Source organism: Scaptodrosophila lebanonensis, unplaced genomic scaffold (assembly GCF_003285725.1).
Source record: "Scaptodrosophila lebanonensis strain 11010-0011.00,11010-0021.00 unplaced genomic scaffold, SlebRS2 tig00000092-arrow-pilon, whole genome shotgun sequence".
Classification (NCBI taxonomy): domain Eukaryota; kingdom Metazoa; phylum Arthropoda; class Insecta; order Diptera; family Drosophilidae; genus Scaptodrosophila; species Scaptodrosophila lebanonensis.
The window spans coordinates 3,413,834-3,426,938 of NW_022060566.1; the positions used below are offsets into that span (position 1 = coordinate 3,413,834).

A 13,105-nucleotide genomic window follows, 5' to 3' on the forward strand; every position below is an offset into this window, starting at 1 on the left:
GCATGGACTGCAGTCCACTGTTGTGAATATAATACGTTCTGAATTTTGAATTGAATTTATCTGTGAGTTGGGATGGAATCGGAGTAAGCTACGCCTCGCGCGCCATCACAGTGAGTGTGCACGTTTCAATAATCAAAAATTCAGACCGATATACAAAAACTAAACTATAGTCAGCTCCAAGTTGCCGCGCCACATGAAAATGCCGTCGGATGAAAATACGCAGAGAGAAAGGCACGGACACGAGCATGGACAGAGTTACGAACATGGGCAGGAACATGATTTTGAGGAGACATCGTCATCGCACAAAGAGAAGGATGTCGAACAGGAGGCAGATTTGGATCCGCTACGATTGCCCACATCGGTGCTGATCGAGGATCCAAGATATCGCATCAAACCGATGCAGCAAGTAGTCTCTGCTCTAATTGGTGGTCTGATAACGACATTTGTAGGTAAGTGTAATGAGATCCGATCTACGGTACCGATTGTCCAAAAACAATAGCTATATTTGGACAGTAACGCCTCTGGAGGTTGTTAAGACTCGCGTCCAAACGCAGCATACGATGCGCCATAGACCCACAGTCTCGAGACTCTGCTATGTCTTCCACAATGGACTTATGACCCATATTTGTAAACCAAATGCCAGCGAGTGCCTGCCGAGAGCCGGCAGCAGGGATCTGAGCATGCGCCCATTGCGAGGTGCTATGGTAAGTGGGCAGTAGAATTGTCTGCCAATTGCATTGCCCCCTTCTTCTTCCATGTGTTCAGGACGCCTTTCTGAAGATACTCTGCAGCAGCGGCATAACAGGTCTTTGGGCCGGTCTAAGTCCCACTCTGGTCTCAGCGCTACCCTCCACTATAATCTACTTTCTCACCTACGAATATCTGAAACACTCGTTCGCCAATCTCTATTATATGTGTCAACGCCGCTCACTAATTCCCAGAGAAACTGGAGGGACTGGTAGTCGCCAAGAAATGGCACCCCCTACATTGGCTCTACCTTATATGGTGCCCATGGCCTCGGGTATATGTGCTCGGACCGTCGTTGTGACGGCCATCACACCCATCGAAATGGTACGCATTAAGATGCAATCAGGCTACATGACCTATGCGGAGCTATGGCTGGTCCTACGCTCCCTGATACGCACCCAAGGTGTGCTGGGATTGTGGCGCGGTTGGCCACCCACAGTGATGCGCGACGCCCCCTTTTCTGGTACCTATTGGGCCGCCTACGAGTCGTTGAAGCGAGCCTTTGACGTCACCGAGCCAACGTTCTGGTTTAGCTTCATAACAGGGGCAGCATCTGGCGCGGTGGGTATGCCTAATAGGCCTAATATTATATTGTAGTTCCCACTCTTAAATGTAATTGGAGTAGAAAGTAGAGCGCTCAGATTGCTGAAGTGCGATCACAGTCTAATTATTCTGTTCTAGATTTTGAGAACTTTCCAGGCGAAACTCTATAAACTATTAATCTAGGGCTGAGTTAAGTAACCTTTACTGTGATGATTTAAGATTGTCATAGTACCCAATTAGTAAAGAATAGCTTTCAAGAGTTTCCACAATATAGAAACTATTTCTTTAATATAGAAACTATTCATATAGGGCTACATTTCATTCAAGTCTATGAGCTTAGCTCTTAGGTTCAAGACCTTTTTTTAAGAGAAAATAAGACAATACAGTTCACCTTATAGAGTCGATTAGTAGGTTATATGTAGCTTTTCTGGAAATAATATTTTTCTATTTCTTGCTCAAATTAAAAATTTTAATACCAAAACTGCAATAGCGTCTCAAACTCGGTTATGAGAACTATTTATCTAAAGTTAATGAGGTTTTGAGTCTAGGAACGTAGCTAAGACTTAAGATCATCTGTGAGCTGAAATAGTTGATCATAGTTTTCAAAAACACGAAATTATTTCAAACTCAATTCTTAAAACTAAAAAGCTAGGGTAAGATCATATTAAGAGTCGCAATATCTTCTTTTAGTATGATATAAGGCTACACAGCTGGGTCATCTCAGAGTATAGAAACTTTTGAATTATTTACGGTTCTGAAGAGTCGAAAACTTCCATTGGACGCTTCCAGAGCTCGAATAAGAGATCGACTCCGATCTTGGAACTGCAAAGAGAGGCTTCAGTATAATATTTTATTCTGAATCACCCTGAACTCTCTATCGTCACAGCTAGCCACATGGGTAACAATGCCCTTCGATTTGATAACAACTCACACACAAATCGAATTGGGCCAAGATGTGCTGTACACGGACTCGAGATCGTCCCGCAAGGTTGGCAATGGAATTCAAGCGACATCCGCCACTGCTGGAGCGGCTACTGGACGGCAGTCGGTGTTTGCACGGCTCGGAGTGATTTATCGGCAGCATGGGCTACGAGGACTTTATATTGGAGTTATGCCACGAATGTTACGTGTGGTCCCAGCCTGTGCCATCATGATATCGACGTTTGAGTATAGCAAGGCCTTCTTCTTTCACTACAACCTTGATCTACAAGAAACCGGTATGTACCGCACGCAATACAATGGACCCAACCACGACATTGACGACAATAGTAGAGCTTGTAACGAGAACACGAATCGTGTAATAAAGCCATAACTTAATTATGCAGCAAAACCTCAAGCAGCACGGTACTTTCATTGCTAGGTTCTTGGCAAAAGAGAACAAATATTGTTGGAATTTATGCTATGAGAACTTTTTTGGAAGGTGGTATTATTAGAATATTAGAGTGCCACAAAAGTCGACTCATTAGCTCTTATTTTTCCCAATTTACAAAAAAGTAGGTCCGTCTTTTTAACCAAACTCCAAAATCGTGCTTTCGCTTAAATTTATATAAGTATTTTATATTCTCTCAATAATTATGATATTCTTTTGTTTTTCTCAATTTTCGTTTTAAATAAGCTAAATAGTCATGATAATCGGTTGCCGGAATGTCCTAAATATTTTTTATTCATGCTGATAAGTAGATTTTAATGTTTGAATAACGATAGCGCCAATCGACTCATTAGATAGTTGTATCGATTAGCGGTTTAGCAAAATCGATAGCACGAGAACAGCTGACCGACTATATAGCAATGTGCGTAAACGAAATGACAGACTACAAGATAGGCGGATTGGATTTTGATTCGTGTTTATTAGGTTATAGTTGTATTTTAATCTAAAGTTGTATTAATGAAATTAATTTCATTTAAAATTTCAATATATATGACAAAATTAAACTGAAACCACTTGCACAAACACATGTAAAACCCGTAGCCTGTCGAAGAGCACATTGACGAGCAAACATAACTAAAGAACATGCCGGAGACGGCGGCGAAGGCGGAGGCAAGTGCGGCAAAAATAAAACCAGCGAACGCAACAACAACGGCTACGGCGGCAACAAATTATGAGAACCCCAGTAGCAAGCCAATGGGGTCGGCAAGATCTCACACAAAATCCCAGGTGACCATGACGGATCCAAGGTTTCGCATCCGACCTCTCCAGCAAGTAGTTTCCGCTTGTACGGGCGCCATGATAACGGCCTGCTTTAGTAAGTTTACAGCAAACAAACGCACATATACATATGTATGTACATATAAATGTGTGTATATAGAAATGAAATCGCGTGTGAATTTCACCACAACATTTGCTAATTGCCATTGCAGTGACCCCATTGGATGTGATCAAAACACGCCTGCAGGCCCAGCAGTCGCTGTTGCTGTCAAACAAATGTTTCCTGTATTGTAATGGGTTAATGGATCACATATGTCCCTGTGGTCCGAATACGCCCAGCAATTCCTTTTCTAAGCCAGCGCCACACTTTACAGGCACCATTGTAAGTTGCGACTAGAATTTAAGTAAACATTTCCTTAATATTTGCTTTCTCATTTAGGATGCCTTCATCAAAATAAGCCGCAACGAGGGCATCGGCTCATTGTGGTCCGGCCTTAGCCCTACACTCATATCCGCTCTACCCTCGACGATCATCTATTTTGTAGCTTATGAGCAATTCAAGGCTCGCTTCATCGATCTGCACTACAAGTACCTGACACCAGTTAAAGGAACACCCTTTGGCCGTGACATTCCAATGCTTGTGCCCCTGATGGCGGGCGTCACGGCGCGCATATGTGCGGTTACATTGGTCAGTCCCATCGAGCTGATCCGCACGAAAATGCAATCACAGAAGATGACACATGCCGAAATGCTTGGATCGGTGCGGAAGGTGGTGCAAGCGCAGGGTGTGCTGGGTTTGTGGCGAGGGCTGCCGCCAACAATATTGCGCGATGTGCCCTTTTCTGGCATTTACTGGACATGTTATGAATATCTAAAAAGTCGATTTAATGTTGTCGAGCCAACATTTGGTTTCAGTTTTATAGCCGGAGCGATATCGGGCTCTGTACGTTACCAAATGAAAATCTCCCATCTATTCAAACAACTAATTAATGCATTGTTTTTTTTTTTGTTTTTTCTAGGTTGCCGCAACGATTACCACACCGTTTGATGTAATTAAAACGCATGAACAAATTGAATTTGGCGAAAAGTTCATATTTGCAGGTATGCCGCTATTGCCTTCTCGCTCGCACTGTTGTCTTAAAACTGATGTAGGAACACGTTTGAATATTGCAGATAACCCACCAAAAAGCGTGTCGACACCAACGACATCTGTTGCACAACGCCTTGCAAAAATATATCGCCTGAATGGTATGCGCGGCGTATTTTCAGGACTCGGACCGCGTCTCTTCAAAGTGGCGCCTGCTTGTGCTATCATGATATCCACTTTCGAATACAGCAAGTCCTTCTTCTATCACTATAATGTCAATAAGCACAATCAGGAGCAGCTTGCCAGCAATTCTGTAGTGGATTTAAAAACGGCCTATGGAACAACAGCAGAGGACAAAAAGTGGAAATAGTATTTCAGTTTTTATCAGCCTTTAAAATACATAAAAAACATACATATGTAAATAATGCTTAGGTCGCAGTGAATTAGCTGGAGTGCAACTATTAGTCTGGGTTTTGTATGCCCTCGGTGCGTTTGTTAAATTGATTAGTGGAATAAAATTCTTATTGTTATACACTGTGATACAATTTTTGATGAGTCGCCAACCATTTGAAGTTTGTGCGCGCCTTGCTGGAAGAGTTAACTAAATGCAGCTCTGTTGACTCCGATAACAGTGCTTGATTGAACATATGTTTAGTTGCATATCGTTATCGGTCGAATTGTTTTGACAGCACGTGGTTACTTCGTCTGTTTTTGTTTAGTTTCCTCACTTCAATACATTAACTAATATGGGCGATTCAGAAGCAGGTGGAACTCCGAAAACTCCAACAGTGCCGTCAAAAGCGAAGAAGGTGAAAAAGCCTGAAAACTTAATACCGCGCGGTCAGCCGAAATCCAACCGACCCTGGAAGACGCCAAAACAAAAGTAAGACTGTTGCATCGTCATATGCAGTCCAAAATTAATTCTAATGTATTTCAGATTTAGCACAATAAAAAAGAGCGTGAATCGACTGACGTTTGAAAAGAAGGTGGCGTTGCGCGACGAGCTGCGCTACATTAAGGAGAAGTCCAAGGAAATCAAGGATCAGCGCAAGGAAGCGGCTGTGCAAAAGCATCAGCGTCGTGTCGAGAACGCAGAGCGCCGTCTGGCCAACGAACGTCGCGCGGAGGTTGTGCAAATTATTAAAAATCCGTCGAAATTGAAGCGAATGAAGAAGAAGCAGATGCGTATGATTCAAAAGCGTGACATCAGTCAAGTTAAGGTGGCCTAAAGAGCTACATATTTCTAGGCTAGGCATAACTTCTTTTTTTTAAATAAAAGTACATGTTAGTTTATATTTTCATGTGTTTTAATACATAGAGTTGCCACTGTGCTTGGAATTCGTTGCGCGTATTGAAGAGGTCAAGTAGGAATCGGCAGCACGAAAGCAGCGGTATCGATGCCGCAAACACCATCTATCATGGCACTCGTGGTATCGTTTTAATCATCTAGTCGCAGCGAACTGTTTTACATTATTAATTGTAATCTAGCCGGGTAGAGAATAACGAACAATAGCACTAAAGATAAATATGTCGCTTAGATTTTTAATAACACTCGCTGCTTGTGCGCTATTTATGCCGTCTGTGTCGTTTGTCCGGGCCAACGATGACGGGCAAAACGAAAACGCTGAAAAACAGTTTGCGGTCGAACTGGACTCCGAAAAATTTGATGCCCTCATTGAGACCGGCAATGTATTTGTGAAGTTTTTTGCGCCATGGTAATTATGTCAAAATTCTGTATGTAACATAGTTCGAGTTCCACAATTTTTGAACTATGATTATCTGTGGATCAGCACTATTAGGGGTGCTAGCAATATTTCACTGTACAGACGGAAAGACACGCATGCACACACATTTGTATGTACATACATACATAAGTATGTATATACAGCTGTATGTACATATGGCAATAAATATGTATGTATTTAGTTAAAATATTTATATATGTATGTCTGTGTGCTGAAAACATATGCGTGGCCCACCAGGCTGTTGATAGTTTATGGCCCATTTTCAAATCCAAAACGACCACGTACCATGATAAGGGCGCTACAAATAATCAAATGGGCTTTGTTCTAGGAAGCATTTTTTTTTTTGTTGATTGACAAATGCTAATACGCTTAGTACATGGCTTTGTACATACATTGTATGTATATACTTGCGTAGCCACACTGACCGTCTTATCGGCACCATTGTCTCCTTTTTCCCGCCTTTGTCCATTGCACAAAGAGGTCTTTGCTCATTTGACGAACTTTTTGATACAAATCTATACAGACATGTCCAAGAAAAATTTCGAAAGACGATGAATACAGTTTCTTTTGTATTCAATCTTAGAGCAGTAAAATCAAGTTTCAAGTCGATCGGTCTATAAATTCACGATTTTCATAAAACGTTAGAGCGCCTTGTACCCCCTTTGGAACTCGAATTTTCAAAAACCGTTTCCTTGCTCACTGGTCCTACACTGTGATAGGAAACCTGAGTCTAAGTTTCTGCTTTTTGGCTCTCGTCGTTTGGGCTGTGCGTTGATTTTTCAATTTCCCAGTTGCGGAAGAGTTAAGTCCATTGCTAAGAGCAATTTTTTTTAGTAGGACCGCATTTAATTATATGTAAACCGTTAATAGCCCTTTTACTTTATTTCCTGTGCTATAACAAAATTTAAATATTTGTTAGAAAACTTTAAGGAGAAGGCCTGTAAAGTATAGCTGTTTTTGAATAGCAATCCATTTTTAGCACTGATTTGAATTCGTAGTTAAAAGTTCGTTTTTGGAGTCGAAACCTAAGGAAGACAAAGCTAAGAATATATTTCTATAAATGTTATTACGTGTGGAATCATCATCATTATTATTTAGCAAATACATTACTTTATGATTTAATGAACACATGAAGCTATTTAATAATAGAAAGGTATTCGTCTGCATTTTTATGAACTTATTGAAACATTTTTACATCTTAAGAAATGGGTCTGACGGCCAGAGATCGAAGCATTTAATAATAAAAAATAATGCTCTTCAATCTGTTGAATCTTACAGGTGTGGTCATTGCAAGCGTTTGGCACCTCTGTGGGAGCAGTTGGCCGAAATTATGAATGTGGATGATCCAAAGGTTATCATCGCTAAGGTCGATTGCACGAAACATCAGGGATTGTGTGCCCAGCATCAAGTGACTGGCTATCCAACATTGCGACTATATAAGCTCGGCGAGAAGGAGTCTGTTAAGTTCAAGGGCACTCGCGATATGCCGGCGATTACAGATTTCATCAATCAGGAACTGAATACGCCTACGGAGATCGAATTGGATGCTCAAAAGGAACAGGACGCTAGCGAAACTAATCCAAATATCGGCAAGGTTGTGGAACTAACCGAAGATACCTTTGCCAAACATGTGTCTAGTGGCAATCACTTTGTGAAGTTCTTCGCGCCTTGGTGCAGTCATTGCCAGGTAGAGTACTTTCTATATCCAGTTTCCTTTCCATGTGAAGCATTTGTGTGCATCTATTTGCAGCGTTTAGCGCCCACTTGGGAGGAACTGGCCAAGGAGCTGATTAAGGAGACTGGAGTAACAATTTCTAAAATCGATTGCACACAATATCGTCCCATATGCCAAGACTTTGAAGTAAAAGGTTACCCTACACTGCTGTGGATCGAGGATGGCAAGAAGATTGAAAAGTATTCGGGCTCCCGCGACCTTGACACACTAAAGAGCTATGTTGAGAAAATGGTCGGCGCACCCTTGGGCAACAATGAGGTTAATGGGGATTCCATTGAGGTGGCCAAGGATGATCGTGAGGACGCTAAAAAACTGAATGTTCAGTCGTTGAATGGAGACGGCGTTTTTGATCAAACTATTGCCTCGGGCATTACTTTTGTCAAATTCTACGCACCATGGTGCGGTCATTGCCAGAAATTGCAGCCCACTTGGGAACAATTGGCAACGGCGACCCATGCCAGCGGTCAAGGCATTGTGATAGCTAAAGTGGATTGCACAGCGCCCGAGAATAAACAGATCTGCATTGATCAGCAGGTAGAGGGATATCCAACGCTGTTTCTCTACAAGGACGGCAAACGACAGAACGAATACGAAGGCAGCAGGTCTCTGCCGGAACTGCAAGCATATGTGAACAAATTCATCGGTCACGATGAGCTCTAAAGTCTGCCAAGCCACCTTTTATACATTACACTAACCAAGAACTAAGAAAACAACAACAAAAAGAACCTGCGAGCAAACTACGATGGATAGCAATGGTCGATGGTTATGCCGCTCATTTAAACAAACTAAATTTATATGTATAACAAATAGTAGCTGAATGAATTATGTTTTTTGTGATGATTTTTGTGCTTTTGTTTAGTAATAGAACTAATATTTTATTTAAAGTTTTTTTTAATTTGGGTTATAGCAAGTCGAATGCATTATTGTTTTTTTGTATATTAAAAGCAAATAAAGACAATGAACTGATGTTTAATTTGCTTTGCTCTTGAAACGCACGAGTATTTGCTTAGATAACGATTTGATAAAGAAAGCTCTATTTACAGATTTGGATTTGGGCCTCTAATATTATGAAAAGCTCGACATAAGCATTTAAGTTCGATACAGATTATTGCTATCATAAAAATTACCAAACAATAAAAACACATTTTGCTGCTAAACCTAAAATGTTTATTTGCATTTTTCAGTTGTTTGTTTGAAGTTGTGGGCCAAAAGCAAAATTGCGCTGCTCTTGAAACGCACTCTTAAAGACTATTTGCTTTGATATTTCGATAATCTGAGTTAATATTATATAAACAATTCAACTTGAACCAGATTAATCCAATATTAAAAATTATTAAATTGTTTTACATTTAATTAAATATTGATTTATATTTTGTAGCTGTTTTTGAAAAATTTGATTGAGCGCCGATGTCAGACTTTCGATAGTCGTTGAGCTTAAAAGGTTATCGATAACAGCGATGCAATGTCGCGCATCCCTAAGAACACAGATTGTTGTGCTTTATATTGTGAGCAAAATAAAGGTTTGGTAATCGTAATGGTTGTGCTTTGTGATCGTTATATTCTGTATATAAACGGTTGAAAAAGTCTACCAAATCTCTTTAATAATAATACGAGCGGACTGTCCAGGTTGTTTGATCAACCATTGCGGACAGGGAACTGGAATTCTATGAACGTAGCCAATAGCAATGGTGGCGGTGGGGGTGGGGGCGCGGCTGGTGCTGCTGCGGCTGCTGTCGCTGGTGGCGCAGCAGGCTGTGGCAATGGTGGTGCTGATAACGCCAATGCAGCCACCAATGGTACAGAAGGCCTTACCAATCCAACAGATGACCAGGATGCCAAGAGACGCAAATGCTTGGAGTCGGACGAGGCACAGGATGGTGCGAGTACTGTGAGTATGCAACACTAGAGATATGTTCCAAAGATTTCATTGCTGCCCCTTATTTGCAGATGATTGATGCTAACAGCGTTCTGAACAAAATCGCACACCTTTATGCTGAGCAGCTGATGTCGGATATTGTGTTGTTGGTAGATGGGAAAGAATATCCCGCACACCGTGTTATACTTTGCGCCAGCAGCGATGTTTTCCAGGTGATGCTCATGAACCCGGAGTGGAATGAGTGCAGCAAACACATAATTGAGCTGCACGAGGAGGCGTGCTGCTCGGCCGTTTTTCCACAGTTCATCAAATACCTGTATGTGGGCCACATCGAAGTTAATCTGCAGACAGTAATGCCGATGCTGGCGCTCTCCGACAAATATAATGTGCGCGACCTCATCGAATTATGCGTGGGCTATATGATGAAGCATGTGGCGAAAGCAGCTACCAGCGGCTATCTGGTATCATGGCTGCAATATACGCTCTCTTTCTCGCCCACGCATAATGATCTCACCGAGACGCTGAAGCGTTTCCTCAAATGGAATCTGGAAATGGTGGCCGAGTCCAAGGACTTTGTGGACATGGATCCGGCCATATTAATACTGCTTCTGCAGCAGAATGACATTGTCATCGCCAGCGAGTACAAACTCTTTACTATACTTCAGACATGGCTGCTGCATCGACGCGAACAGTCGGACACCACAGCCAATACAAGCGCCGATAAGAAGGCTAGTGCCAACAATTTTATGGAACTAATCGAGCAGACTGTCGTACATATACGCTTTGGTATGATGACGCCGCGCGAATTGGCACATCTACTGATTGTGCCACTAATTGAGTACCATAAGGAGTTTCTGGTCGAACGGATTGCCATTGGGATGAGCTATCAGTCCGGACAGGAGGATCGTGTGCGTGAGATACGCGCTTCCGAGGGCGGTGAATTGCAGTTTACGCCACGTCTCTATTGGAATGATACCTGGAGTGTGGGCATCGATGTGCATAATTTTGATGAGATAGAGGACTACAAGAATTATGTGACATGCTTCTTTTCGCAGCGTCACATTGCCGAGACTGAAGATGGTGAGTGGTAAATGTTTTGGGCTCAGTTTAGTAAATTGTGGTCTTATATTGAAGCACTAATTGTTCTTCCTTCTGTGCTAGATCCTTGCATGACCTGGGAAATTGAGTTTTTTCCACGTGGCGTCAAGTATAACAGAGCCAAAATGGTGTGGGGTGAGGATGTGCCCGGCTGCTCGCTCAATATTGTACGCTTGCGTGTCACCTGCAAGCACCAGACGATTTGTGAAGAGCGCTTTAAGGTTGGTGGCAAATATATATTATCGATTTAACGATCATTTTAACTCTGTGTATATGTATTTTAGGTTGCTGTGCTCATCGTTGGCGTTCAAAACAAAATAACGCACATTCGCACCGTAATTGAACGCACCGAATACTTTTCCGATGACTCCCGTGTCATCAATCTAGACAATCTATTGCCCTACGAGGAACTGGAGCACACATCGCCTTACTTAAGTCCCCATTTAACTGGCAACCAGCGGAATACATTGTCTCTGCATGTCGTTATCACACCAATGGATGCCCACACCTGTCGCGATACGCCGCCATTTCAGTTTTAAGCACACAGTTCCGTAGAGCAATAGAAAACTGTGAACTCGCTTCACAGACACTACAGACACACCAACACACACCCATATATATATATAAATATTATATACGTAGGTAACCAGTGCTCCCAAAACCAACCTATATATGCATATACTTACACATATGCCTAAAAGTACACACACATATATGTGTATATATGTATATTTAAATGTAATGTATAAATCAACATAATACGCGCATCTGAAGCATCTGTATATTATATACATACTTATGTATGTAAGTGTGCACTGACCGTTGCGCTGTAAATGTCAAGAATTCAGCTCCAATTCACACCAGTTTATCTGTCAGCTACTTATCATGATAATCAATTAATGACGGATAAGTTGACCTGAATGCAATAATAACGCATCTACATTTAGAGATAATTTATGTATCAAATTTCTATATCTATATCTATATTCGGTTTTTAAGTCCAATTATCCTTAAATTCTTCATTTTAAAGTGTTTGTTTTTTATTAGTTAAGTCAAAAAAGTGTATAGCAAGGCTACAGGATTGTGGTGCATTTTTAGTTGAAGTTGCAGTCGATTTTAGATTAAGTTAACATGCAGCGCAATGGCCACATCAGTCAACATTAGATCCGTACGAGGAAAATGTCAATAAACGTTGATTTGTATTGAAAAAGAATCTGGCATTTTTAACACTTTTCCCCCACTAGAAAAGATAATATTAAACAAGACTCACCTCGTTACTTCGACCAATTCACAAATGTTTTCACTATTTATGCGTTGATTCCAACAAATTATTAATTTACGATAACAAACGATACAGTTGGTTTTTTAAATATAATATATATCATTGAATGTCGATTTGTTGGTTTACAGGAATTTTTGAGGTACTGTTATTTATAGTTGATGACAAACAAGAAGCAAAAGCATTATACGACTAATTCTGAAGAGATGATTGCAAAATTTGAATTTCGCATAATTTAGTCGAATTCGGAAATGGAAACAGGCTGTATAGAATAACTTTATTGGGATGGTTGATGAATTAATATGAAAGATAAAGGCTCTTCCCTTATTTCCTTACTTTTGAGGAGTCGATTGCTATGCTGCGATGCTCTCCAAAGTCCCAAGTTCGTGGGAATAAAGCATACTTTAAAAACCCAAAGAGTGTTTTTTTTTTTTTGTAAATATAAAACAAAATTCATTAAAATTTTCAACCACTTTTATGTATTAGTCTGGCACTATTCGATAAGGATCTTCAACCTTCCTCACAGAAAACTTTCTAAATGAGGGCAAAAAACCAATGCTATAAATAGTTATTGTGTGAACTAGAAATTCGATATAAAAATCTGTGATGCGTCAAAGTTTTAATACTCTATAGAAATATATAAAGATTTTGATAAAGCATGAGATTATTCATGACTGGTTTTTATAGTAGAACTCATAGCACTATGAAGAGGCAATCTAGGATTTGGTAAGACAAAATCTATGCTGGCTATATAATTTCGTTATTAGGAGATATGCCACAGCATAGCGTATCTATTCGTCTATAGCAAAATCATATTTACCTCTGCCATCAATTTATTACTTTATGGTC

At 40.8% G+C, this 13,105-nt stretch overlaps 4 protein-coding genes across 7 annotated transcripts; all 4 read left to right on the forward strand.

Annotated features, from left to right (window-relative positions):
* The first annotated feature begins 86 nt into the window (after positions 1–86).
* On the forward strand, positions 87–5,063 carry LOC115627120 (solute carrier family 25 member 40-like). 4 transcript variants are annotated; one of them, XM_030522687.1, is made up of 6 exons: positions 87–110; positions 171–449; positions 514–704; positions 766–1,308; positions 2,177–2,507; positions 3,260–3,388. In XM_030522687.1, the coding sequence occupies exons 2-6, from the start codon at positions 194–196 to the stop codon at positions 3,277–3,279; spliced, it is 1,341 nt and encodes a 446-aa protein (XP_030378547.1). In that variant the 5' UTR covers positions 87–110; positions 171–193; the 3' UTR covers positions 3,280–3,388. The 4 variants fall into 4 exon arrangements, with proteins under 4 accessions (XP_030378547.1, XP_030378548.1, XP_030378549.1 ...); XM_030522689.1 differs by lacking the exons at positions 87–110; positions 171–449; positions 514–704; positions 766–1,308 and adding exons at positions 3,649–3,818; positions 3,876–4,379; positions 4,456–4,537; positions 4,589–5,063 and having other exon boundaries at positions 2,376–2,507; positions 3,260–3,533; XM_030522690.1 differs by lacking the exons at positions 87–110; positions 171–449; positions 514–704; positions 766–1,308 and adding exons at positions 3,649–3,818; positions 3,876–4,379; positions 4,456–4,537; positions 4,610–5,063 and having other exon boundaries at positions 2,376–2,507; positions 3,260–3,533.
* Positions 5,064–5,216: 153 nt separating this feature from the next.
* Positions 5,217–5,816, forward strand: LOC115627321 (coiled-coil domain-containing protein 86). Its single transcript, XM_030522963.1, has 2 exons — positions 5,217–5,406; positions 5,461–5,816. Exons 1-2 carry the CDS (start codon positions 5,270–5,272, stop codon positions 5,750–5,752), a joined length of 429 nt encoding a protein of 142 aa, XP_030378823.1. The 5' UTR covers positions 5,217–5,269; the 3' UTR covers positions 5,753–5,816.
* A 158-nt stretch (positions 5,817–5,974) lies between these two features.
* On the forward strand, positions 5,975–8,887 carry LOC115627101 (thioredoxin domain-containing protein 5 homolog). Its single transcript, XM_030522657.1, has 3 exons — positions 5,975–6,238; positions 7,547–7,955; positions 8,019–8,887. Exons 1-3 carry the CDS (start codon positions 6,051–6,053, stop codon positions 8,661–8,663), a joined length of 1,242 nt encoding a protein of 413 aa, XP_030378517.1. The 5' UTR covers positions 5,975–6,050; the 3' UTR covers positions 8,664–8,887.
* Positions 8,888–9,669: 782 nt separating this feature from the next.
* LOC115627384 (BTB/POZ domain-containing protein 17) lies at positions 9,670–12,190 on the forward strand. Its single transcript, XM_030523037.1, has 4 exons — positions 9,670–9,891; positions 9,951–10,959; positions 11,041–11,198; positions 11,262–12,190. The coding sequence occupies exons 1-4, from the start codon at positions 9,670–9,672 to the stop codon at positions 11,514–11,516; spliced, it is 1,644 nt and encodes a 547-aa protein (XP_030378897.1). The 3' UTR covers positions 11,517–12,190.
* Positions 12,191–13,105: the final 915 nt, after the last annotated feature.

Bases quoted from the DNA above. Each gene is read 5' to 3' on its own strand.
- LOC115627120 (XM_030522687.1), top strand. From the start codon at position 194: ATGAAAATGCCGTCGGATGAAAATACGCAGAGAGAAAGGCACGGACAC. The intron at 450-513 runs GTAAGTGTAATG...ATATTTGGACAG, and splicing joins TCTGATAACGACATTTGTAG to TAACGCCTCTGGAGGTTGTT. The intron at 1,309-2,176 runs GTGGGTATGCCT...CTATCGTCACAG, and splicing joins CAGGGGCAGCATCTGGCGCG to CTAGCCACATGGGTAACAAT.
- LOC115627101 (XM_030522657.1), top strand. From the start codon at position 6,051: ATGTCGCTTAGATTTTTAATAACACTCGCTGCTTGTGCGCTATTTATG. The intron at 6,239-7,546 runs GTAATTATGTCA...TGAATCTTACAG, and splicing joins GTGAAGTTTTTTGCGCCATG to GTGTGGTCATTGCAAGCGTT. The intron at 7,956-8,018 runs GTAGAGTACTTT...ATCTATTTGCAG, and splicing joins CTTGGTGCAGTCATTGCCAG to CGTTTAGCGCCCACTTGGGA.
- LOC115627321 (XM_030522963.1), top strand. From the start codon at position 5,270: ATGGGCGATTCAGAAGCAGGTGGAACTCCGAAAACTCCAACAGTGCCG. The intron at 5,407-5,460 runs GTAAGACTGTTG...AATGTATTTCAG, and splicing joins TGGAAGACGCCAAAACAAAA to ATTTAGCACAATAAAAAAGA.
- LOC115627384 (XM_030523037.1), top strand. From the start codon at position 9,670: ATGAACGTAGCCAATAGCAATGGTGGCGGTGGGGGTGGGGGCGCGGCT. The intron at 10,960-11,040 runs GTGAGTGGTAAA...CTTCTGTGCTAG, and splicing joins CATTGCCGAGACTGAAGATG to ATCCTTGCATGACCTGGGAA. The intron at 11,199-11,261 runs GTTGGTGGCAAA...TATGTATTTTAG, and splicing joins TTTGTGAAGAGCGCTTTAAG to GTTGCTGTGCTCATCGTTGG.